General features: G+C 36.5%; 1 protein-coding gene and 2 pseudogenes across 1 annotated transcript; all 3 read left to right on the forward strand.

The window, feature by feature from the left end:
• Positions 1-8,618: 8,618 nt before the first annotated feature.
• Positions 8,619-9,017, forward strand: LOC136620091 (uncharacterized). The gene is made up of 2 exons (XM_066594818.1): positions 8,619-8,682; positions 8,728-9,017. The coding sequence occupies exons 1-2, from the start codon at positions 8,619-8,621 to the stop codon at positions 9,015-9,017; spliced, it is 354 nt and encodes a 117-aa protein (XP_066450915.1).
• Positions 9,018-10,167: 1,150 nt separating this feature from the next.
• Positions 10,168-19,375, forward strand: LOC136620092 (glutamic acid-rich protein-like; annotated as a pseudogene).
• Positions 19,376-20,457: 1,082 nt separating this feature from the next.
• Positions 20,458-24,757, forward strand: LOC136620093 (glutamic acid-rich protein-like; annotated as a pseudogene).
• Positions 24,758-26,903: the final 2,146 nt, after the last annotated feature.

Below are 26,903 nucleotides of genomic sequence, written 5' to 3' on the forward strand. Positions count from 1 at the left end.
AAAGGAACACCTTAAAAAGCTACTGGACCAGATCCAAGAGCTACAGTCCACCCATAAATCTACCCACGACAGCGCTAGAGGGGCAGAATTGATCCAACTCAGGGAAAAGGTCCGTTCTTACTGCCTGGGGCGGGCCAAAGCAGGCATAGCGAAATGCAGACGTCACTTTTATGAGTTTGGAGATAAACCCAGTCGCACACTGGCACGAGCCCTGCGGACCACAAGAGCCTGAACATATTCCCGCATATCAACAACTCCAAAGGCCACGCACAGCACTTACCTCAACAAATAGCTGGAGCATTCCGGGAATATTACCACTCTCTTTACAACCTATCCCCCCCACAGTCAACCCAGGCTAGAGAGCAAAAGAGAGCCATAATTCGAGAATACCTTCAGCAGGTGAACTTCTGCAAATTCCCGCAGGAGGCAATAGACATGATGGAAGCACCCATCTCCCCAAATGAACTAGCAGAAGCACTCGCAGCCTCCCGGCCCGGAAAAGCCCCAGGTCCAGACGGGATTATTTTAACATATTACAAGAAATACACAGAAATTCTAGCACCCCACTTCATCCAGGCATTTAATTACATAACCACCGGGAACGAAATTCCCAGAGACACCCTAACAGCACATATCTCGGTCATCCCTAAAGAGGGTAAAGACCCCTCCCAATGCCAAAGCTACTGCCCAATTTCCCTGCTAAATGCTGACCTGAAATTGTTTGCCAAAATTCTTGCAAACAGGATCTCCCCCTACCTACAAACTACAATCCACAAATACCAGGTCGGTTTCGTCCCAATGAGAGAGGCAAGGGACAATACAACTAAAGCCATTAATTTAATTCATGCAGCGTGCAAACTTCCCTTGCCAATATGCCTATTGTCCACAGACGCAGATAAAGCCTTCGACAGGGTGGAGTGGGACTTCCTGTTTGCAACCATGACACACATGGGAATGGGACCTAACATGCTACAGTGGATCACAAGCCTATACTCCCATCCAACAGCATCAGTAAGAGTAAATGGCCAGCTCTCACCGCCTTTCCCCATCTCGAATGGTACGAGACAGAGATGCCCTCTGCCACCTTTGATTTTCACTCTATGTCTTGAGCCATTGCTGAAAAAATCCACGCCAACCCAAATATTTATGTGATCACAACAGGTGACACAGAACACAAGATAGCGGCCTACGCAGACGATCTCCTATTCTTTATTTCCAACCCACGAGTCACTCTGCCAAACCTTATGGCCGAGATCAAGCATTACTCTACATTATCTAATTTCAAAATCAATTACCACAAGTCGGCAGCACTCAATGTCTCACTCACACAATCCCTAGTAGAAGAACTCAAGGACTTCTTCTCATTCACATGAGCAAGGGCCCATATTCACTATCTAGGAACGAACTTAACGCCGAGCAGTGAGGACCTATACATGGCCAACTTCCCAGCGCTCCTAAATAGGGTCAGGCAAGACCTTAGCTCATGGACCAAAGGCACATTCTCCTGGTTTGGCAGAGGAGCAATCATTAAAATGAATATCCTTCCCAGAGTCCTATATCTAATCCAAGCCCTCCCCATACATGTCCCAAAGAGTTTTTTCCATCACCTTCTCTCTCTTATCACCACATTTATCTGGGCAGGAAAGACATCCCGGATAGCACGTAACACACTGTCTAGGCCAAAAAAAGAGGGCGGTCTGGTGTTGCCGGACTTTGTGAGATACCACCAAGTGGCTCACCTGGTACGCATAATAGACTGGCATCGGCACTCTGCACTCAAGCAGTGGATAGCCATCGAACAAGCCGCATCTCATTCGCCGTTGGTGGTCCTCCCCTGGTCAGACGGCCCCAGCCCGGGAGAGTTGACGCAACACCCCACTATCGGTCCTACACTGTCAATTGCTGCCAAAGTATTAAAGAGGACAGATATATCCCCCAGGCCATCCCCACTGTTCCCGATCCTAGGTAACCCGGACTTCCGTCTGGGAGGGGAGAAGGGAGTATTCCGCACATGGCTCACAGAAGGTAGATATAGGGCTGAACATTTCATACAAAACGGCCAGTGGCTTTCGGTGGACACGTTGAGAGGGCCCACCGTTCCAGCCCCACTCCCACTTTGGCAGATACTACAGCTAAGACACTTCTTACAGTCCCTACCTCAGCCAAATGGGTTCTCCCGTCCAAAACACAATTTGAAGCAATATGCACTGAAGAGGGCCCCTCTAGACACACTCTATCCAGAATTTACAATATCCTTATTTCACAACCGGAAACCGCTCCCCCAAGATACATTGAGAAATGGGAGGAGGAACTGGGAATCAATCTCACCACAGAGGAAACAGACAAAATATTCACTATCACACATTCTTCATCCATCTCCAGCAGAATACAAGAATCCGGCTTTAAGATTCTCTCCAGATGGTATAGGGTGCCCTCCCATCTGCATAAGATATTCCTGTAGGTCTCCCCCAGGTGTTGGAGATGCGGATCGGAGCAAGGGACCATGTTGCATGTCTTTTGGGACTGTCCGGTGCTGGCGGGCTTCTGGTCAGAGGTCTGTCGGATCTCCTCTAAGTTTACCCATTTTACTCTACCAAAAACACCAGCACTCTTCTTCCTACATCCCAGTGATATCCCGTTGGCTGCCTACAAAAAATCGGTAGTATGTTTCTTGGTGAGCGCGGCGAGGTCATGTATAGCCAGACATTGGAGACAGACAGCCCCGCCATCGTTGGAAATGGCTAAACACAGTTAACTGGATTAAGGAGATGGAGGACCTCTCTGCAGCACTAAAGGGTACACAAGAAAGGTTCCGTAAAACATGGTACCACTGGATAGTTTTCCAAGACTCAGAAGAATACCGTCGGTTACTTAACCCTCAAACTAACTAAACTACCCCCCCACCCAATCACACCCCTCACCCCCTCTAATACCATCAGCTATATACTTACCCGCAACCCTTGTGTACACCCTTCATGGGTCTTGTCTGTCTCACTAAACACTTTTGAATATGTTATACAGTGCATAAAGTTATGAAGTTCTACACAGTGTACAGTGGAAAGAACTACAGACGGAGCCAGGAAGTTAGGCAAGATTTGATTTATTATATCATACCGTTTGACATGTTTTTATGTTTACGTGGAAATATTCGCTAACTATCCATTCCTCTAATACTGAGGCACACTGGTAATGTGAATAAGGTTGAACCTAAAAGTTGTAACTCAGTTGTTATTGAACAATTACCTGCAATAAATAAAGAATTTATTAAAAAAAAGAAAACAAAGAAGACAAAGAAGTAGACAGACAGAAGAAGACAAAGTAGAAGACGATGACAAAAAGATGAGAAAGTAAATAAAAATGAAAAAGACGAAGAAGACGAGGAAGACAAAGAATATGAAGAAGACAAAAGACAAAGAAGACAAAAAGGAAAACAAAGAAGACAAAGTGGACAAAAGCAAAAAAAAAAGACAAGTGAAAAAGATGAAGACAAAGAAGCAGACAAAGAAGATGAAGAAGGCTAAGAAGATAAAGAAGACAAATAATAAGATAAAGAGATAGACGAAGATGAAAAAGATGAAGTAGATGAAGAAGAAGACGCCGAAGAAGGAGGTGAAGAAAAAGACTATGAAGAACATTAAGAAAACGAGGCAAACGAAGAAGCAGACGAAGAAAGATATGAAGTAGCAGACAAAGAAAAAGAAGACAAAGATGAATAAGACAAAGAAGAAGACAAAGTAAAAGATGACAAAGAAGACGAGGTTTAAGAAGATGAAGATGATGAAGAAAAAGAAGACGGCGACAAATAAGAAGACGAAGAAGTAGGCGAAGAAGACGAAGAAGACAAAGAAAGCGAAGAAGAAGACAAAGAAGGTGAAGATAAGGAAGACGAAGAAAAAGTGGAAGACAAAAAGGACAAAGAAGACATAGAAAACGTAGAAGAAGACGAATGAAGACAAAGATGAAGAAGACAAAGATGAAAACGATGAAGAAAAAGACGAAGCAGCAGATAAAGAAGATAAAAAAAGATGAAGAAGAAAATGAAGACATAGAGAAAGAAGAAGAAGTTGGCAAAGAAGACAAAGATGAAGAAGAGGAAGTCTTAGAAGGCTAAGAAGATGAAGCAGGCAAAGGAGACAGAGAAGATGCAGAAAAAGAAGACAAAGTAAAAGAAGATGAAGAAGACGGCCCCTTTGATAAAGAAGATAAAAAAAGATGAAGAAGAAAATGAAGACATAGAGAAAGAAGAAGAAGTCGGCAAATAAGACAAAGATGAAGAAGAGGAAGTCTTAGAAGGCTAAGAAGATGAAGCAGGCAAAGGAGACAGAGAAGATGAAGAAAAAGAAGACAAAGTAAAAGAAGATGAAGAAGACGTAGACAAAGTAGAAGACAAGACAAAGAAGAAGGCAAAGAAGAAGACGAAGATAAAGAAGACAAAGTGGAAGAAGAAGACATAGACAAATAAGAAGACGCCAAAGAAGACGAAGAAGAAGACAAAGTAGAAGAAGACGAATATGAAAAAGACAGAAAAAGTCGAAGATGAAGATGACAAAGACAAAGACGAAGATGAAGTAGACAAAGTAGAAGACAAATATGAAAAAGATGAAGATGATGGTGAAGCAGAATAAGACAAGAAGAAGATGAAAAAAAAGACAAAGACGAAGAAGACAAAGTGGAAAAAGAAGACGAAGAAGACAAAGTATAAGATGACGGAGAAGAAAAAGACAGCAGACAAAGTAGAAGAAGAAGATGAAAAAGACAGACAAAGTAGAAGAAGACAAAGAAGATGAAGACAAAAATGAAAAAAGACGAAGAAAAAGGCGAAGAAAGCAAAGAAGATTAAGAATTTGAAGAAGGCAAAGAAGAAAAAGATGAAGAAGATACCGAAGGAGAAGACAAAAGGCGAAAAATAAGATGAAGCAGGCAAAAAAGAAGCAGACAAAGAAAAACAAGGCAAAGAAGAAGATGACACAAAAGAAGCAGTTGAAGGAGACGATAATGAAGAAAAAGAAGACAAAGACCACAAAGAAGGCGAAGAAGAAGCAGAAGACGAAGAAGACAAAGAAGAAGACAAATTTTAAGAAGCCGATTACGAATATGAAGAAGACATAGAAAATGTAGAAGATGAAGAAGACGAAGATGAAGAAAACAAAAGAGAAAAATGAAAAAAAAGTCGAAGATGAAGAAGAAATAGATGACGAAGAAGAAGACAAGGAAGGCAAAGAAGAAGCTGAAGAAGATAAAGATGAAAAAGACAAAGGATGAAGATGAAGAAGACAAAGTAGAAGAAGCACACGAAGAAAACATAGTAGAAGAAGAAGACGAAAAAGACAAAGAAGATGCTGAAGAAGAAGGCGAAGAAGAGGAAGTGGAATAGACTAAGAAAAAGATGAAGACAAAGAGGAAGAAGAGAAACAAGAAGAAAAAGAAGATGAAGAAGACAGAAAAGATGAAAACAAAGAAGATGATGAAGAAGAAGGCGAAGAAAACAAAGGAGAAGATGAAGAGGAAGTTGAAGTAGACTAAGAAGAAGATGAAAAAGAAGATGAAGATGAAAAAGATGAAGAAGACAATTTAGAAGAAGATGAAAGACAATGAAGAAGACCAGCAATGCAAAGAAGACAAAAGTAGAAGATGAAGAAGATGTAGACAAAGTAGAAGACAAAGAAGGCGAAGATGACTAAGAAAAGGGTAAAGATGAAGAAGAGGTCGAAGAAGATTAAGAAGAAGAAAAAGTGGAAGAAGAAGAAGAAGACATAGACAAAGAAGAAGACAAAGCAGATGAAGAAAAAGATGAAGAAGCAGACAATAAAAAAGACGACAAAGACAAATAATATGATGAAGAAGACAAAGAAGAAGACAAGGAAGACGAAGTTGAAGAAGACAAAGAAGGTGACAAAGAAGCAGACAAAGAAGAAGATGCAGTAAATGAAGAAGAAAATGAAGTAAAGAACGAAGAAGACGAAGATGAAGAAGGCAAAGAAGACAAGGAAAGCGGAGAAGAAAATGAAGAAGACAGAGTAGAAGAAAAAAGAAAAAAATGATGAACACAAACACGAAGAAGACATAGAAGAAATGTAGACAACAAAGAAGATGAAGCAAAAGAATATAAAAAGAAGTCGAAGATGAAAAGGAAGAAGATGAAGAAGAAGAAGAAAATGAAAAAGAATCAGAGGGAAAAGATGAAGAAGACAAAGAAGGTGAAGATGAAGAATAAGCAGAAGATAAAGACAAAAAAGACAAAGAAGATTGAAGAAGAAGGATTAAGAAGAAGACACAGTAGAAAAAAAACCAAGAAAAGGACCAAGTAGAAGAAGACAAAGACAAAGTAGAAGACAAAGAAGAAGACAAAAGCGAAAGACAAAAAAAACAAAGTAGAAGGCAAAGAAGATGAAGAGTAAGTCGAGGAAGATGAAGAAGGTAAAGAAGTTGAAGAAGATGTAGACAAAGTAAAATAAGACAAAAAAGACATAGAAGATGAAGACTAAGGCAAAGAAGACGGCAAATAAGAAGGCAAAGAAAACAAAGAAGAAAATGAAGAAGGATTCAAAGAAGATGAGGAAGAAGAAGAAGACAAAGGGGAAGAAGACGAAGAAGATGTAGACAAAGAAGAAGATGCTAAAGAAGAAGTCGAAGAAAAAGATGAAGCAGATGAAGGAAAAGACAAAAAAAAGCAGACAAAGAAAAAGAAGACAAAGAAAGAGGTGACAAAGAAGAAGATGAAGTAGAGAAAGACGAAGACAACGAAGAAGAAATGCAACAAAGAAGAAGATGAACAAAAAGAAGAAGAAAATGAAGAATTAGACAATGAAGAAGAAAAAGAAGCAGGCGAAGTAGATGAAGATGAAGAAAAGGACAAATAAGGGAAGAAGGCAATGAAGGTAAAGACGAAGAACAGAAGAAGACGACGAAAAGGACAAAGAAGATGAAGAAAAAGACAAAGAAAAAAGGGAAGAAGACAAAGTAGAAGAAAATGAAGAAGATGATCACAAAGAAAATGAAGATAAAGATGAAGAATACGAAGATGGAAACGAAGAGTAGACAAAAACATGATGAAGAAGATTATGAAAAAGGAAAAAACCAAAGAAGCAGACAAAAGAAGACTAAGAAGATGAAGACAAAGAAGAAGATGACGAAGATGAAGAGGTAGATGAAGACGAAAAAGACGAAGAAGGAGACGCTGAAAAAGAAGAAGATGAAGCAACCAGAGAAGAAGCAGACAAAGAAAAAGACGAAGGAGAAGACCAGGAAGGCAAAGAAGACAAAGTAGAAAATGTAGCTGAAGAAGACGTAGACAAAGAAGAAGATGCCGAAGAAGAAGACAAAGAAGAAGACAAAGTAGACGAAAAAAACAACTATAAGGAAGACATGGAAAAAGTTGAAGAAGATGAAGATGACGAAGAAGACAAAAAAGAAGACAAAGAAGACGAAGAAGAAGTCGAAAAAGACAAAGACGAAGACGACAAAGTAAAAGAAGACTAAGTAGATGACGACGAAGGTGAAGATGATGGTGAAGCAGAAGAAGACAAGGAGAAGATGAAGAAAAAGACGAAGAAGAGGACAAAGTGGAATAAGAAGACAAAGAAGACGAAGCAGACAAAGTAGAAGAAGACGAAGATGAAGATGTAGACAAAGTAGATGAAGACAAAGAAGATGAAGACTAAGATGAAGAAAAGAAAGAAGAAGGTGAAGAAAAGGAAGAAAAAAAGGAAGAAGAAAAGGCAAAGAAGATGAAGGAGAAGACAAATGCGAAGAATAAGATTAAGCAGGCAAAGAAGAAGCAAAACAAAACAAAGAAGAAGAAGACAAAAAAGATGAAGACGAAGAAGAAGCAGGCGAAGAAAACGAAAATGAAAAAAAGAAGGCAAAAAAGATGAAGAAGAAGCAGAATAAGATGACGAAGAAGGTGAAAATGAAGAAGCAGAAAATGAAAAAGACAAAGTATAAGAAGAAGACAAATATGAAAATTTTAAGAAGACGATTACGAATATGAAGAAGTCATAGAAAAAGTAGAAGATGAAGAAGACAAAGAAGAAGAAGATGAAGAAGACGAAATAGAAGATAAAAAGGAGTCGAAGAAGAAGAAAAAGATGATTAAGAAGAAGAAGACAAGGAAGGCACAGAAGAAGATAAAAATAAAGACAAAAAAGAGAAAGAATGAATAAGAAGACAAAGAAGATAAAGTAGAAGAAGCAGACGAAGAAGACAAAGTAGAATAAGACGAAAAAGACAAAGAAGAAGACAAAGAAAATAAAAACAAAGACAAAAAAGACAAGGAGGACGATGAAGTAGAAGGCGAAGAAAACAAAGAAGAAGATGAAGAGAAAGTCAAAGTAGACTAGGAAGAAGATGAAGAGGAAGAGGAAGAAGACAAAGAAGACAAATGAGAAGGCGAAGAAGAGGAAAAGGACGAAGAAGACAAAGAAGAAAAAGAAGACAGTAGCAGAAGATGAAGAAGACAAAGAAGAAGAAAACAAAGACAAAATAAGACAAAGAAGATGACGAAGAAGAAGGCAAAGAAAACAAAGAAGAAGATGAATAGGAAGTAGAAGTAGACTAAGAAGAAGGTGAAAAAGAAGATGAAAAAGACAATTATGAAAAAGACATAGAAGACAGAGAAGATGCTGAAGAAGAAGACGAAGCAGACGAAGAAAATGATGAAAAAGAAGCGGACAAAGAAAAAAGGCAAAGATGTATAAGACAACGAAGAAGAAGACAAAGGCAAAAAAGATGATGAAGAAGACAAAGAACGTTACAACAAAGAAGAAGAAGATGAAAAGGACGAAGAAGATGAAGAAGAAGACAAAGTAGAGGAAAAAGACAAAGTAAAAGAAGATGAAGACGAATGCAAAGAAGATGTAGACAACTTAGAAGAAGACGAAGAAGATAAAGACGAAAACGCGAGAGACAAAGACCATGGAGACAAAGACGAAGAAGAAGACGAAGCAAAAAATATGAAAAAGAAGTCAAAGTCGAAGGTTATAGAAGAAAAAGAATATGAAGACGAAGAAGCAGCATAGGGATAAGACGAAAAAGACGAAGAAGATGAAGGATGAAGAAGATGAAGAACCAGACAAAGTAGAAGAAGAAGACAAAGTCGTAAAAAAGGCGAAGGCTAAGAAGACGTAGACAAAGTAGAGGAGAAAATAGACAAAGCAGAAGACAAAGAAGAAGAAAAGACGAAAAAGGCAAAGAAGGCAAAGAAGATGAAGAGGAAGACAAGGTAGAAGAAGATGAAGAAGACAAAAAAGAAGACATAGAAGAGGAATACGAAAATAAAGAAGAAGGCAAAGAAGAAGAGGACAAAGAAATCAAAGTAGAAGAAGACGAAGATGAAGAAGACTTTGACAAAGTAGAAGAAAACAAAGAAGACAAATAAGATAAAGACTAAGGTGAAGATGACGACAAAGAAAAAGCCGAAGAAGCAAAGAAGATGAGGAAGGAGTAGAAGAAAATGAAGAAGACAGGCGAAGAAGATGTAAAAGATGAAGAAAACACCAAAGAAGAAGAAGACGAAAAAGAAGAAAACAAAGCAGACGAAGAAGAAGCAGATGATGAAAAAAGAAGAAATAGCAGACGCAAAAAAAGGACACAGACAAAGAAGAAAAGGAAGATGAAGACGACTAAGAATAAGGCAACAAAGCAGAAGATGAAGAAAAGGAAGAAAATGAAGAATTGGAGAAAAAAGGAGAGAACGAAAAAGAAGACAAAAGGCGAAAAAGCAGGCGAAGAAGACAAAGATGAAGATGAAGACAAAGAAGGCAAAAAAGTCAAAGGTGAAGATGAAGAAGAAGCAGAAGAAGACCAAAAGGATGAAAAATATGAAGATGAAGAAGACAAAGTGGAAGAAGACAGAGTAAAAGAAGACAAATACAAAGAAGACATAGAAAATGAAGACGAAGAAGACAAAGAAGATAAAGACAAAGATGAAGAAGAAAAAAAACTAAGAAGACAAAAGTGAAAAAGATAAAGAAGAAGAAGAAAAAGACAAAGATGAAGCAGACAAAGAAGACGAAAAAGAGGAAGACAAAGCAGATGAAGAGGTAGCCAAAGACGAAAAAGACAGAAGATGATGAAGAAGAACACCATGACGAAGAACACAAAGAAAAAGAAGCCGCCGAAGAAAAGAAGATGAAGCAGACATAGAAACAGACAAAGAAAAAGACAAAGATGAGTAAGACGAAGAAGAAAACAAAGACGAAGAAGACAAAGAAGATGAAGTTGAAGATGAACAAGGCGACAAAGTAGAATACGAAGAAGATGAAGAAAATCAAGAAGTAGCGAATGAAGAAGAAGAAGATGAAAAAGCAGGCGAAGACGACAAGGAAGGTGAAAATGAAGACGACGAAGACGAAGAACATGAAGAAGACAAAATAGAAGAAGGTGAAGAAGACGAATATGAAGAAGACAAAGATGAAAGACGACAAACAAAAAAAACAAAGAAGACGAAGACAAAAATAAAGAAGTAGACAAAAAAAGATGAAAAGAAGACGACAAAGTAAAAGACAAAGATGAAGCAGACAAAGAAGGCGAAAAACAAGGGAAAGAAGACGAAGAAGAAGCAGACGTTGAAGAAAAAGAAAACAAAGTAGAAGATGATGAAGACGTAGACGAAGACAAAGAAGAAGTCAAAGAAGATAAAGACAAAGATGAAGTATGCGAAGAAGATGACGAAGTTGACAAAAAAGTAGGATAAGAAAACAAAGAAGAAGATAAAGAAGAAGTCAAAGAAGACAAAGGCAAAGAATAAGACGAAGTGGGCCAAGAAAAAGCAGACAAAGACTAAGCAAATGAAGCAGAAGAAAACAAAGTAGAGAAAGACAAAGTTGAACAAGACGAAGATGAAGAAAATGAAAAGAAGATGACAAAAAAGAAGACGAAGAAAATGAAGTAGAGAACAAAGACAGAAGAAAACGAGAAGACGAAGATCAATAAGGAAAAGACAAAGAAGGCGAAAAAGATGAAAAGACAAAAAAGAAGAAGACGAAGAAGAAAACAAAGAAGGCAAAGAAGTCAAAGGTGAAGATGAAGAAGAAGACAAAGAAGACCAAAAGGATGAAAAATATGAAGACGAAGAAGACAAAGTGGAAGAAGACAAAGTAAAAGAAGACGAAGAAGATAAATACAAAAAAGACGTAGAAAATGTAGAAGACAAAGAAGACAAAGATGAAGAAGAAAAAAACTAAGAAGACAAAAGTGAAAAAGATAAAGAAGAAGAAAAAGACAAAGAAGAAGCAGACAAAGTCGACGAAAAAGAGGAAGACAAAGCAGATGAAGAGGTAGACAAAGATGAAAAGGACAGAAGACGATGAAGAAGAACACCATGACGAAGAGCACAAAGAAGAAGAAGAAGTTGCGAACAAAAGAAGATGAAGCAGACATAGAAACAGACAAAAAAAAATAAGACAAAGACGAGTAAGACGAAGAGGAAGACAAAGACGAAGAAGACAAAGAAGATGAAGTTGAAGACGAAGAAGGCAACAAAGTAAAAGACGAAGAAGATGAAGAAGAAAATGAAGACGTGGAGAAAGAAGAAGATGAAAAAGCAGGCAAAGACAAAGAAGGCGAAGAAGACAAGGAAAGTGAAAATGAAGATGACGAAGATGAAAAGGCAAAGAAGATGAAGAAGACAAAGTAGAAGAAGACAAAGTAAACGAATACAAAGAAGAAGACGACAAACAAAAAAACAAAGCAGAAGACGAAGACAAAAATGAAGAAGTAGACGAAAAAGAAGACGACAAAGTAAAAGACAAAGATGAAGCAGACAAAGAAGGCGAAAAAGAAGAAGACGAACAAGGCAAAGGAGACGAAGAAGAAGCAGATGTTGTAGAAAAAGAAAACAAAGTAGAAGAAGATGAAAAATAAGATGTAGACGAAGACAAAGAAGTCAAAGAAGATAAAGACAAAGATGAAGTTGGTAAAAAAAAAGTAGGCTAAGAAAACAAAGAATAAGATGAAGAAGAAGTCAAAGAAGACAAAGGCAAAGAATAAGACGAAGTGTGCCAAGAAAAAGCAGACAAAGATAAAGCTGATAAAGAAGAAGAAAACAAAGTAGAGGAGGACAAAGTTGAACAAGATGAAGATGAAGAGGAAAAGAAGATGACAAAGAAGAAGACAAAGAAGAAAATGAAGTAGAGAACGAAGTCAAAGAAGAAAAATGGAGAAGACGAAGATGAATAAGGAAAAGACAAAGAAGGCGAAGAAGATGAAAAGACAAAAAAGAAGAAGACGAAGAAGAAAACAAAAAAGACAAATATGACAAAAAAGTTGGAGAAGAAGACAAAGAAGGCAGAGAAAAAAAGAAGACAAAGGCAAAGTAGAAGATGAAAAAAAGACAAAGCAGTAGACGATGACAAAAAAGACAAAAAAGCAGACAAAGACAACGAAAAAACAAAGCTGACGAAGAAGACGAAGAGGAAGACGAAGAATACAAATAATAAGCAGATAAAGAAGACAAAAAAGCGGAAGATGAAGAAGACAAAAGAAAAAGAAGACAAAGACAAAGAAGACGACGAAGAGAAAAAAGTAAACATGAAGACCACAAAGAAGAAGACGACCAAGAAGGAGAAGACGAAAAGAAGACAAAGAAGATGAAGAAGATGAAGAAGGAAAAAACAAAGAAGAAACAGACAAAGGACACAAAGAAGATGAAGAAGACAAAGAAGACGGAGAAGAAGACGAATAAGACAAAATAGTTGGAGAAGAAGAAGGCACAAAAGACGGAGAAGAAGACAAAGGCAAAGTAAAAGATGAAGAAAAAGAAGAAGACAAAGCAGTAGACGATGACGAAAAAGACAAAGAAAACAAAAAGAAGCAGACAACGAAGATGAAGTTGACGAAGAAGACGAAGAGGAAGACAAAGAAGACAAATAATAAGCAGATAAAGAAGACGAAGAAGACAAATAATAAGCAGATAAAGAAGACAAAGAAGACAAAAAAGAAGATGGACGAAGTAGACAAGGAAGAAGAAGATGAAGAAGACAAAGACCAAGTAGACAAAGAAAAAAAACGAAGACGACTAATACCAAGAAGAAGAGAAGCAAGAAGTAGACAAAGACAAAAAAGACAAAGAAGAGGACAAAGACAAAAAGACGAAAAAGATGAAGATGAAGAAGAAAAAGAAGAAGCAGACAAAGACGAAGATGAAGAAGAACACCATGGAGATGAAGAAGACAAAAAAGAAGAAGATGAAGAGGTAGACAGACGAAAAAGACGAAGTAGATGAAGAAGACAAAGAAGATGAAGAAGACAAAGTTGACAAACAAGACAAAGCAGAAAAAAGGGAAGAAGACGAGGAAGTAGATGAAGACAAAAAAGACAAAGTAGAAAACTGACAAAAAAGACGAACAAGTAAATGAGAATGAAGGACAAAAAAGTGGATGAAGAAAACAGGAAAGCTATGAAAGACGAAAAAGAAGAAGACAAAGAAGATGAAGACGAAGACGAAAAAGACGAAGTAGACGAAAGCAAAATAGATAAAAAAGAAGACGAAGAAGAAAAAGGAGCAGACGAAGAAGTAGATGAAGAAGACAAAGGCAAAGAAGACGAAAAAGAAGAAGCAAATGAAAAAGATAAAGAAAACGATGAAGATGCAGATAAAGAAGAAGCAGACAAAGAAGATGATGCATAAGAAAATAAAGGAGTAGACACGGACAAAAAAAAAGAAGACGACGAAAACAACGAAGAAGATGAAGACTAAAAAGTTGGAGAAGAAGACAAATAAGACGGAGAAGAAGAAAACAAAAACAAAGAAGACGAAGTTGACGAAGAAGAAGGCGAGGAGGAAGACAAAGAAGGTAAAGAATAAGCAGATAAAGAAGACGAAGATGAAGAAAATGAAGAAGAAAAAAAGATGAAGATGAAGACAAAAAAAGACTAAAAAGAAGACGAAGAAGACAAAGTAGATGAAAAAGATGAAGCAGACAATGAAGACGACAAAGGCAATGAAGAAAACAAAGAAGATGAAGACGAAGAAAAAGAAAACAAAGTAGAAGATGAAAACTAAGAAGTAGACGAAGACAAAAAAGATGAAGCAGTAGATGAGGAAGCAGATGAAGATGAAGACAAAAAAACGAAGAATAAGAAGATAACAAAGAAGATGAAGAAGTAGACAAAGACGAAAACAATGGAGAAGAAAAAGTCAAGAAAGAAGATGAAGACAAAAAAAAGAAAGAAGAAGCAGGCGAAGAAGAAGACAAAGAAGATGAAGAAGACATAGAAGAAGATGAATAAGAAGAAGACAAAGAATAGGGCGAAGAAGACAAAGAAGAAGCAAACAATGAATACGAAGAAGACAAAGACTGAGAAGACGAAGACAACGTCGAAGATGAAGAAGAAGAAGACAAAGAATAAGACTAAGAAGTAGGCGAAGAAGAAGACGACAAAGAAGAGAAAACTAAGAAGACAAAGACCAAGAAGAAGAAGAGAACCAAGAAGTATCAGAAGATGAACACGGAAAGAAAACAAAGAAGGTGAAGAAGAAAAAATGAAGAAGACGAAGACGAGAAAGACAGAAGCAGCAAAAGGAGACGAAGAAGAAGACAAAGAACATAGAAAAGACAACGAAGATGAATAATACGAATAAGAATAAGCAGTAGACAAAGTAGTAGACGAAGAAGACAAAGAATGCGGAGACGAGGAAGACAAAGAAGAAGAAAACAGATGACGGAGGAGAAGATGAAGTAGACAAAGTAGAAGATGAAGACAAGGAAGAAGACGAAGAAGAATAAGATATAGAAGAAGTCGAAGAAGAAGATGAAGTTGAAGAAGACAAATACGAAGAAGAAGGCGACAAAGAAAAAGAAGATGAAGAAGAAAGCGAAGAAGTAGAGAACAAAGATAAAGACAATGAAGAAGCAGGCAAAAAAGACGAAGATAAAGAAGAAAGAATATAGATAGGGAACAGCACTTCCGATATAAGTCCAAAAATGCACTTACAGGCTTTCAAAGGTGCATGATCCAAAGCAAAAGTCCGGACCCAGAGACGAGGACATCTATATAGGTTGTGTTGAATCCGCACTCCAAGGGTTTTTTCAGAAAGTAAAAAACGGTTTATTCCTCAATGGTAAAACATAGCATGCTTGACAAAGATCCAGTGTCTGTAAGGATCGAAACGTTGCAGCTATGTTTTACCATTGAGGAATAAAGCGTTTTTTACTTTCTGAAAAAACCCTTGGAGTGCTGATTCAACACAACCTATATAGAAGATAAAGAAGAAGACACAGAAGGTTAAGAAGAAAATGAAGAAGAAGAAGCATAAGAAGAAGACAAAAAGGACAGAGGAGATAAAGAAGACAAAGTAGAAGAAGACGTAAAAAATGTGTGAGAACTTGAAGATGAAGAAGATGAAGACAAAGATGAAGAAGATGACGATGAAGACAGACAAAAGTGACAAAATCAAAAAAAGATGAAGATGAAGAAAGTAGATGGTGAAGAAGGTGAAAAAGACAAAGAAGCAGACAAAGAATACGAAGAAGAAGATCAAGAAGAAGACAAAGAAGATGGAGAAGACAAAGTATAAAACGTAGAAGACGAAAAAGACAAAGAAGCAGAAGACTTAGAAGTAGACGAAGAAGACAAAGAAGACAAAGATGAAGAAGTAGACAAAGAGGAAAATAAAGAGGACAAATAGTAAGCAGATGAAGAAGACAAAGAAGCAGAAGGCGAAGGAGACAAAAAAAAGAATGAGAAGATGGACGAAGTAGACAAGGAAGACAAAGATGAAAAGGAAGATGAAGAAGACAACGAACAAGTAGACAAAAAAAAACAAAGACAAAGACAAAAAAGACGACGGCGAAGACAAACAAGAAGAAAATGAAGAAGACCAATACCAAGAAGGAGAAGAGCAAGAAGTAGACAAAGAAAAAAAAAAGAAGTCAAAGAAGACGGAAAAAAAGAAAACAAAGAAGATGAAGACAAAAAGAGGAAGTAGCTTAAAATGATGAAGAAGAAGCAGACAAAGAAGATGAAGAAGATCACTAAGAAGATGAAGAAGACAAAGAAGATAAAAAAGAAGATGAAGAGGTAGACGTAGACAAAAAAGACAAAGCAGATGAAGAAGACAAAGAAGAAGAGACGAAGTCAACAAAGAAGACAAAGCAGAAAAAAAGGAAGACGATGAAGAAGTAGATGAAGACAAAAAAGACAAAGAAGTAAACAAAGAAGATGAGAAAGACATAGAAGACAAAAAAGACGAAGACGAAGAATACAAAAAAAGAGACAAAGACAAGGAAGATGACAAAATAGACATAGATGATGAATAGGAAGAAGATGAAAACGACAAAGAAGATGAAGAAAAAGAAGGAGACTAAGAAGTAGATAAAGAAGATGAAGGCAAAGAAGATGAAAAAGAAGAAGAAAAGAAAAAAGACAAAGAAGCAAATGAAAAAGACATAGAAGACAAGAAGAGGAAGAAAATTAAGAAGATGCAGAAAATAAAGATAAAGAACCAGCAGATAAAGAAGACGACGAAGAAGGCAAAGAAGTAGACACAGACAAAAGACGGAAACAACGAAGAAGAAGGCGACGAAAAAGAGGAAGACAAACAAGACAAAAAAGTTGTAGAAGAAGACCCAGAAGACGGAGAAGACCAAGGAGATGGAGAAGAAGAAAAAGAAGACAAAGACAAAGAAGAAGACGAAGTTAATGAAGAAGAAGACAAAGAAGGTGAAGGGGAAGACAAAGACAAAGAATAAGCAGATGAAGAAGACAAAGATAAAGAAAATGAAGATGAAAATTAGGAAGAGAAAGAAGGCGAAGAAAAAGATGAAGAAGACAAAAAAGACTAAAAAGAAGAAGACAAAGATGAATAAGATGAAGCAGACAAAGAAGACGACAAAGGCAATAAAGAAGAAGAAAACAAAGAAGATGAAGAAGTTGAAAAAGACAAAGCAGAAAAAGATGAAGACGAAGAAAAAGAAGACGCAGACTAAGAAGTAGACTAAAACAAAAAAGATGAAGTAGATGAAGACGAAGAAGACAAAGAAGAAGCAGACGAAGAAGACAAAGTCAAAAACAATGAAGAAGAAAAAGACAAATAAGAAGATGAAGTCGCTGAAGAAGTAGACAAAAAAGCAGCAGATGAACAAGAAGACGACTAAGAAGAAGGCAAAGAAGAGGGCGAAGAAGAAGACGAAGAAGACAAAGAAGAATCAGACAAAGAATGCGTAAAAAAAGAGGACAAAGAAGGTAAAGCAGACGAAGAAGATGACGAAGACAAAGTAGAAGACGAAGAAGACTAAGAAGTAGGCAAAGAAGAGAAAGACAAAGTAGACAATGACGAAAAAGACGGAGTAGTAAATGAAAACAAAACAGGCGAAGATGAAAAAGCAGAAGACAAAGGAGACGAAGAAGAAGACAAAAAAACCCGAAGAAGATGAAGAAGACTAAGAAGACAAAGAGGAGGAAGACGAAGAAGACAAACAAGAAAAAGAAGAAGACAAAGAAGATGAAAAAAAAGAAAACGAAGAACACAAAAACAATGACAGATGACGAAGAAGAAGATGAAGAAGAAAAGGAAGCAGACGAAGATGAAGAAGACGAAGGCAAAGAAGATGAAAAAGAAGATGGAAAAGACAAAGAAGACGCAAATGAAAGACGAAGAAGACAAATATGAAGCAGACAAAGAAGAAGAAAAAGAAGACAGAAGTAGACGAAGAAGAAAACAAAGTAGACAGAAGATGAAGAAGAAGAAAATAAAGAAGATAAAGATGAAGAAGAAGTAGACAAAGACAGAAGAAGACGCAAATAAGACAAAAAGAAAACGAAAAGGAAGAAAAAAAGGAAGACAAAGATGAAGAAGATGATGAAGAAGAAGAAGACAAAGATTAAGAAAAGAAGACATAAAAGAAGAAGAGGACCAAGAAGTAGAAGAAGAAGTTGAAGACGAAGAAGAAACCAAAGGAGAAAAATACGAAGAAGAAAACAAAGAAGATGCACACAAAGGAGGAGATGAAGAAAAAGAAGATGAAGAGGACGAAGAAGATTAAGCAGAAGACAAAGAAGACGGAGAAGAAGACAAAGTAGAAGACGATAAAGCAGACGGAAAAAAAAGACGAAGACAATGTAGTAAAGGAAGAGAAGAAAAAGAAGACGAAGAATATGAAGAGGAAGATGAAGACAAGAAGTAGACGGAGACGAAAAAAAAGAAGACAAAGAAAATAAATGCAAATAAGATGATGAAGAAGATGAATAAGAATAAGATGAAAACCAAGAAGAAGAAAAAAGAAGATGAAAATGAAGACGACAAAAAAGATGAAGAAGACAGAGAAGTCGAAGACGAAAAAGACGTACATGAAAAAGACAAAGAAGAAGCAGACGAAAAAGACAAAGAAGAAAACAAAGAGGAAGATGAAGACAAAGAAGTAGACGAAGACAAACAAGAAGACAAAGAAGATTAAGAAAATTAAGCCAAAGACAAAGAAGACGCAGACTAAGAAGAAGACAAAAAATAAGACAGAGAAGATGGAAAGAAGACGACAAAAAAGTTGAAGACAGAAGAGAAAGACGAAGAAGACAAAGCAGACAAAGAAGAAGACAAAGGCAAAAAGGAAGAAGATGAAGAACACGTGGCAGATAAAGATGAAGATTAAAAAAAGAAGACAAAGACGAAGAAGACAAAGACTAAGCAGTAGATGAAAACCTAAAAGACGAGAAAGTAGACAAAGAAAAAGCAGATGAAGTAGACAAAAAACGAAGAATAAGACGAAGACAAAGAAGATGAAGCAGCAGACAAAGACAAAAACAACGAAGAAGAAAAAGACAAAGAAGTAGATGAAAAACATGAAGAAGACAAAGAAGAAGCAGACGAAGAAGAAGACAAAGCAGCAGGCAAAAACAATGAGGAAGAAAGAGACAAAGAAGAAGATGGAGAAAAAGAAGACAAAGAAGAATACGAAGAAGAAGATGATGAAAAAGATGAAGATAAAAAAGATGAATATGACAAGAAAAAGAATATGAAGTAGACAAAGCAAACAAAGAAGACAATGAAGACGACAAAGGCACCGAAGAAGACAAAGACGAAGAAACAGAAGACAAAGACAAGAAAACAAAGAAGACGCAGACAATGAAGATGAAGACGAAGATTAAAAAAGAAAAGAAAGACGAAGAAGACGAAGACAACAAAGAAGAGGAAGAAGAAGACAAAGAAGTGGATAAAAATGACGAAGAAGAAGACAAAATAATAATAATAAAGAATAAGATGCAGGAGACAAAGACGAAAACAGCGACGGAGAAAAAGACAAAAAAGATAAAGAAGAGGAGGATGAAGAAGACAACGAAGAAGATGAAGACAAAGAAAACAAAGAAGAAAAAGACGTTGAAGAATAACAGGACAAAAACAAAGTGCAAGATGACAAAAAAGATGAAGACCAAGAAGTAGACGAAGATGAAGGAGAAAAAAAGAAGCAGATGAAGAAGACAAAGAATAAGTAGACGAAGAAGACAAAGAAGGCAACAAAGAAGGAGAAGAAGATAAAGAAGACAAGGACGAAAAAGAAGAAGACGAACAACTGGAAAAAGATGATGAAGACAAAAAAGACTAAAAAGAAAATGAAAAGAAACAAAGAAGACAAAGACAGCGAAGAAGACAAAGTAGACGAAGATGAAGACAAAGAAGAAGATGAAAAAGAATACGAAGATAAAAAAGAAGACAAAGTAGATAATAAGGAAGTAGAAGACCAAGAAGAAGTAGATGAAGACGAAGAAGACAATGTAGAAGCAGATGAAGAAGGCAAAGAAGACGACGGAGAAGAAGATGAAGAAGACAAAGAAAAAGAAGATAAAGAAAAGGAAGACAAAGTAGATGTTGAAGAAGAAGACGACAAAGAAGAAGATGAAAAAGAAGAGGACATAGACAAAGTAGAAGCTGAAGGGAATAAGATCGAGAAGTAGACCAAGAAGAAGACGACGAAGAAGTAGATGAAAACGGAGATGTAGAGGCCAAAGAAGACAGAGAAGAAGAAAACAAAAGACGAAGAAGTAGACAAAAAAGCCGACGAAGAAGAAGACAAGGGAAAAAAAGACAAAGAAGACGAAAATGAAAAAGACAAAAAGATAACGAAGAAGACAAACAAGAAGCAGACAAAAAACAAAACAAAGAAGGCAAAGAAGAAAGAGACAAAGAACAAGACAAATAAAAAGAAAAAGAAGACGTAGAATAAGGTAAAGAAAACAAATAAGACGAAGAAGATGACAAAGAAGAAAGCAAAAGAGAAGATGAAGAAGCAATAGACCAAGTAGAAGCTAAAGAAGACAAAGAAGCAGACGAAGATGAAGAAAACAAAGAAGAAGCAGACGAAGAAGAAGACGGAGCTGATAAAGAAGATGAAGAAGAAAACGAAGAAGACGAAAAAGACGATGAAGATGAATAAGACGAAGACGACGAAGAAGTAGACAAAGAAAAAGAAGACAAAGACGAAAAAAGCAAAGAAGACGAAAAAAGAAGATGACAAAGAAGATGAAATGGAAGAAAACAAAGTAGAAAAAAGCCAAAAAGAAGGTGAAAAAGAAGATTAAAATAAAAAGAAGAAAAAGTAGACAAAGAAGACCACGAAGAAGAAGACAAAGAACATGAAAACAAAGAAGACAAAAAAGATGAAAAAGACAAAGAAGAAGTAAACCAATAAGTCAAAGAAGAAAGACAAAGAAGAGGAAAAATGCGGAAGAAGACAAATCAGACTAAAATAACAAAAAAGAAAAAGACGAAGACAAAGAACACAGAGAAGACGAAGACAAAGTAAAAGATGAAGACAAAGAAGAAGACGAGGAAGACAAAGAAGACTAAGAAGTTGACGAAGAAGAAGACAAAGAAGTAGGCAAAAGCAAAAAAGACAAAGAGGAAGACAAAGATAAAGACTTAGCAGTAGACAAAGTAGAAGACGAACAAGACAAAAAGACGAAGAAGATGAAGACATAGACAAAGAAGAAGCAGATAGAGGACAAAGAGGGAAAAAAAAACAAGAATAAGATGATAAAGTAGAGGATGAAGAAGACAAAGAAAAAGGAGATGAAGAAGACAAAGAAAAAGACGAAGAAGTAGATAAAGAAGAAACAAGAAGACAAAGCAGAAGCAGATGCAGAAAACGAAAAAAAAATGAAGACAAGGAAAACGATGAAGAATACGAAGAGGAAGACAACAATGACTAAGAAAACGAAAACAAAGAAGATGAAGACTACAAAAAAGTAGACAAAAAAATTGGCCAACAAGATGAATATGAAAAAGATGAAGACCAAGAAGAAGACGAAAAGACAACAAAAGACTAAAACCAAGAAGATAAAGAGGTAGACAAAGACGGAGACAAGGAAGAAGTAGATGAAGAAGTCGAAGACAAAAAAGACGAAGTTGAAAAAGATAAAGACGAAAATGAAGCAGAAAAAGAAGACAAAGACGAAAAAGAAAATGAAGAAAATGAAGCAGATGAATATGAAGATGAAGAAAAAGAAGACAAAGAAGATGAAGAAAATGAAGATGAAGAAGACAAGGACAAAGTAGAAGACGAAGACCAAGTAGTAGACGAAGACAAAGTGGACAAAAAAGAAGCAGATGAAAAAGACAAAGTAGACACCAAAGTAGGCAAAGATAATGAAGAAGAAGAAGATGAAGAAGACATGGAAGAAGCAGACGAAGAAGACAAAGAAGCAGGAAAAGAATACAAAGAAAAAGCTGAAAAAAAAAGAATACAAAGAAAAAGCCAAAAAAAAGAATACAAAGAAGACGAAAACAATGAAGATGACAAAGAAGGAGAAGAGGGCGAAGAAGGCAAAGACGAAAAAGATGAAAAAGACGAAGAACTAGACAATGAAGACAAAGAAGATAAAGAAGACAAAACAGACTGAAAAAGAAGATGAAGAAGACTAAAACGAAAGACAGCAAAGAAGAAGACTAGGAAGACAAAGACAAAGAAGAAGATGAAAAAGAAAACAAAGTAAAAGATGAAGAAGAAAACGAAGAAGTAGACAAAGATGAAGAAGACAAAGTGGAAGCAGATGAAGAAGATGGAGCAGAAAAAGAAGGTGAAGCAGAAGAAGACGAAGACAAAAGTAGATGACAAAGAAAAAGATGAAGACCAAGTAGCAGGTGAAGACGAAGAAGACAAACACGCAGAGGACATAAATGAAGCCGACGAAGATGACAAAGAAGATGAAGTAAATTAAGACAAAGATGGCGAAGATAAAAAAGACGAAGAGCTAAACAAAGATTACGAAGAAGACAAAGAAGAGAAAGAAGAAAAAGAAGAAGAGAACAAAGGCAAAGAAGAAGACAAGAAAAGACGAAAAAGACTAAGAATATGAAACAGATGAAGAAGACAAAGAAAAAGAAGACAAAGATGATGAAGAAGAAAACAAAAAAGAAGACGAAGAAGACAAAGGAATACGAAAAAGGCAAAGAAGAAAACAAACAAGAAGATGAAGTAGACGAAGATGAAAAAGACAAAGACAAGAAGAAAGAAATGAAGAAGACGATGACGAAGAAGAAAAAGGAGACGAAGAAGACAAAAAAATAAGAGGAAGAGGACATCGACAAAGTAGAAGCTGAAGGAGAATAAGATCTAGAAGAAGACCACGAAGAAGAAGAATATGAGGACGACAAAGAAGACAAAGACGAAGAAGAAGTAGGAAACGAAAAAGAACACAAAAAGACAGACGCAGAAGACGAAGAACAAGATGAAGAAGACAAAGAAGAAGCAGATGAAGAACAAGACTTAGAAGAAGACAAAGAAGATTAAGGCAAAGAAGAAGACAGAATAAAGCAAAGAAGACAAAGAAAATGAAGAAGAAGAGGACGAAGACAACGAAGAAGAAAAAAAAGCCGAAGAATACAAAAAAAGACGAAAGCATAGACAAAGTATAAGCTGAAGAAGACGACAAAGAAGTAGATGAAGATGAAGAAAACAAAGAAGAAGCGTACGAAGAAGACGGAGCTGACAAAGAAGTGATGATAAAGAAGAAAACGAAGATGACAAAGAAGACAAAAATGACGAATAAACCGAAAAAAAAAGAAAGAGATGAAGAAAAAGATGACAAAGACCAAGAAGAAGACAAAAAAAGAAGACAAAAAGAGGAAGAAGAAGATGAAGAAAACAAAGAAGACAAGGAAGAAGCAGACAAAGAAGCAAACGAAGAAGAAGACAAGGAAGAAGCAGACAAAGAAGAAAACGAAGAAGACAAAGAAGAAGCAGACAAAGATAAAGAGAAAGAAAAAGACAAGGAAGACGACGAAGAAGAAAACAGAAGAGGACAAAAAAGAAGATGAAGAATATGCAAAAGACAAAGAAGAAAACAAATAAGAAGACAAAGAAGATGAAGATGAAAAAGACAAAGAAGACAAAGCAGAAAAACAAGACATAAAAGACAACGAAGATAAGGAAGATGAAGAAGAGAAGGAAACTAAGAAGAAGAAGAAGATAAAGAAATAGACGATAAAGACCAAGAAGAAGAATAGACGATAGGGAAGAAGAAGAGGAAGAAGACAAAGAAGAAACAGATGAAGAAGACAAAGAAAAGGAAGACGAAGCAGACAAAGAAGATGAAGAACGGGAAGACAAAGTAGACGTCGAAGAAGAAAAAGTAGACTTAAATGACAAAGAGGAAGATGAAGAAGCAGACCAAGAAGACAAAAAAGACAAAGATGGCAAAAAAGAAGACGAAGAAGATGAAGAAGGTGAAGCAGACAAAGAAGGCAAAGAAAAAGAAAACAAAGTAGATAAAGACGAAGAAGAAAAAAGACGACAAAGAAGACGAAGATGGAAGACAAAAAAGAAAATAAAGAAGACAACCAAAAAAAAGACGACGAAGAAGACAAAGAAGAAGCAGATGAAGATGACGACGAAGATAAAGAAGAAGACAAAGAAGATGAAAAAGCTGACACAGAAGCTGATGGCAATGGAGAAGAAGATGTAGAAGAAAACGAAGAAGACAAAGCAGACAAAGATGTAGATGAAGAATAAAAAGACAAAGAAGATAACAAAAAAGAAGACAAAGAAGATGAAAAAGATGATAAAGAAGTAGAAGCTGAAGAAGATTAAGACTAAGAAGAAGAAAGCAAAGACATAGACAAAAACTAAGTAAACAAAGAAGAGGCAGATGAAGAAGACAAAGAAGAAGCAAATAAAGAAGATGGAGCTGACAAAGAAGATAAAGAAAACAAAGAAGAAGATAAAAAAGACGAAGAAGACAAAGAAGATGACGAAGATGAAATAAGACAAAGAAGCAAACAAAGAAGGCGAAGAAGATAAAGTAAAAGAAGACAAAGAAGACGCAGAAGATGAAAAAAACGACAAAGAAGATGAAGGCAATGAAGAAGACGACATAGAAGAAAATGAAGAAGACGAAGCAGACGAAGATGAAGATGAAGAAAAAAAGACAAAGAAGAAAACAAGAAAGACGAAAAAGAAGATGGAGAAGACAAAGAAGAAGTAGAAGAAAAAGATTAAGAAGACGACGGAGAAGAAGAAGATGAAGAAGAAAAGGAAGACAAAGAAAGCGACATAGAAGAAGACAAAGAAGACAAAAAAGTAGAAGAGAAGAAGACCAAGACAAATACGAAAAAGAAGCAGACAAAGAAGACAGAGATGACAAAGATGAAGAAGACGAAGAAGACAGAGACAAAGAAAATGGAGAAGTCAAAGAAGTAGACGAAGAAGAAAAAGACAAAGAAGACGAAGACGACAAATAAGAAGACGAAGAAGAATACGAAGAAGACAAAGAACATGAAGACAAAGCAGAAGATAAAGACAAAGCAGAAGATAAAGACAAAGAATAATACAAAGAAGAAGTAGACTAAGACGACTTTGAAGTAGACAAAGACGAAAAAGACACAGACGACAAAGAAAAAGGTGACGAAGAAGCAGACGAAGAAACAGGCAAAGAAGCAGAAGACAAAGTAGACAACATTGAAAATGAAGAAGACAAAGAAGAAGAAAGACAAAGAAGCAGACGAAGAAACAGAGAAAAAAGCAGAAGACAAAGTAGACAGCATTGAAAATGAAGAAGACAAAGAAGAAGAAAGACAAAGAAGAAAACAAAGAATACAAAAAGAAGACAAAAAAGAAGATAAGAAAGACAGAAGAAGATGAAGAATACAAAGACACAGAAGCCAAAAAAGGAGAAAAACGAAGAAGACAAAGATGAAGAAGACAAAGACGAAAAAAAATGAAGACAAAGAGGATGAAGAAAACTAAGAAGAAGATGAAAAAGAGGACGAAGGCAAAGAAGAACAAGACAAAGAGGAAGAAGACAAAGAAGAAGACGACAAAGAAGACAAAAAAGAAAGTGACGAAGAGAAAGAGGAACAAGACAAAAAGTGGAGATGAAGACAAAGAAGACAAAGTAAAAGTAGAAGACAAGGAAGAAGACGGAGACGATGAAGAAGACGAAAAGGCAGACGAAGAAGATTACGATGACAACGATGACGATGAAGAAGATGACAAAGAAAAAGAAGATGAAGACGACAAAGAAGATGAAGACAAAGTGATTACTACTTGATTATTCAATTCTAAGTGCAAATGTTAGTGACCCCCTATGTAATGTAACTAATAACACAAATCTGTACCGCATAAACATGAAATTTGGCAAGACCATTCTTTAGGTCGTAATAAGGAATAGTAAAGGGGTCACAACTTGATTATTTAATTCCAAGTGCAAAAGTAAGTGGCCGCTTTTGTAATGTACCTAATCTAATTCTCTAACATCCCACTGTGGTACACACTTGAAATTTGACACGATCTTTGTTTAGCTCCTAAATAGGAAAAGTAACAACTCAATTATTCAATGTTAAGTGCAATAGTAATTACCTCCCTATGTAATGTAACTAATAACACACATTTGTATGGCACAAAGGTGAAATCTGCCTCAACCATTCTTTATGTCCCAACTAGGAAAAGTAAAGTGGGCGCAACTACAATATTCAATTCTAAGCATGTAAAACTGAAAATTCTTGATACATGAAAGAGCTCTTTCCTCAGAAAACATAACCCTAGGAAAATAATTTGTATACTGAAGAGAATCTACACCTCTATGTGTATGTACTGAGGAGAATTTAACTGACCTTTGTTTATATACTGAGGAGAATATCACTGACCTCTATGTGTTTATACTGAGAAGTACCTACCTCACCTCTATATGTATATACTGAGGAGAATCTAACTGACCTTTATGTGTCTATACTGAGGAGAATCTAACTGACTTCTGTGTGCATATACTGAAAGGCTGTAAAATACTTAAAGGGGTTGTCCGGCCGCCCATGGTTAATTTTTTCCCCCACTAATAACCTGTAAAGTAAATGTATTAGAGCATACATCATTATACAAACAAAAACATTATTCAACTTACCTTTTATCTTTTTTGTCTTCTCTTTGTGAAACTGACATGCTAAATGAATCCAAGATGGCCGCTGTCCTTACACTTCCAGGCAGATCAGTAGCAGTAACTTTTTCTTCCCCACTTCTGCCCTAATTAGTAATTCCAGCAACCTGATTGGTAAACCAGTCAACCCAAACAACCAATCAGGTTGCTGGATTTGCTGATTAGGGCAGAAGTGGGGAAGAAAAATGTAATATGCCCACCTTCCCTGCAAGCCAGCTGGCCCGACAAGAAAAGAAGATGAATTTGTCATATCCAAGGACGACCGGAGGATCAACACGGGGGTGGGGGCACCCCTGTAGGTAAGTATATAACTTCTGTTTGGCCAATTTATAGTGCACAAAGTGCATTGTAATGGGCAAACAGGAGTGCTCACATGAATTTATTACGGCCAGACAACCCCTATAAGGAAGCAGCCATAGGCTGCAGGGATGGAGCATGCCTCTAAGACTAAAAAGAGGCTGCAACCTCTTGTCTGGGGGTTAATTTGAATCAAGAGGGGAGTTACTTTTAAGGGTAAAAGGTTAGGAGAGAGGGCGGGTTGGCAC

Source organism: Eleutherodactylus coqui, chromosome 3 (genome assembly GCF_035609145.1).
Source record: "Eleutherodactylus coqui strain aEleCoq1 chromosome 3, aEleCoq1.hap1, whole genome shotgun sequence".
Lineage (NCBI taxonomy): Eukaryota > Metazoa > Chordata > Amphibia > Anura > Eleutherodactylidae > Eleutherodactylus > Eleutherodactylus coqui.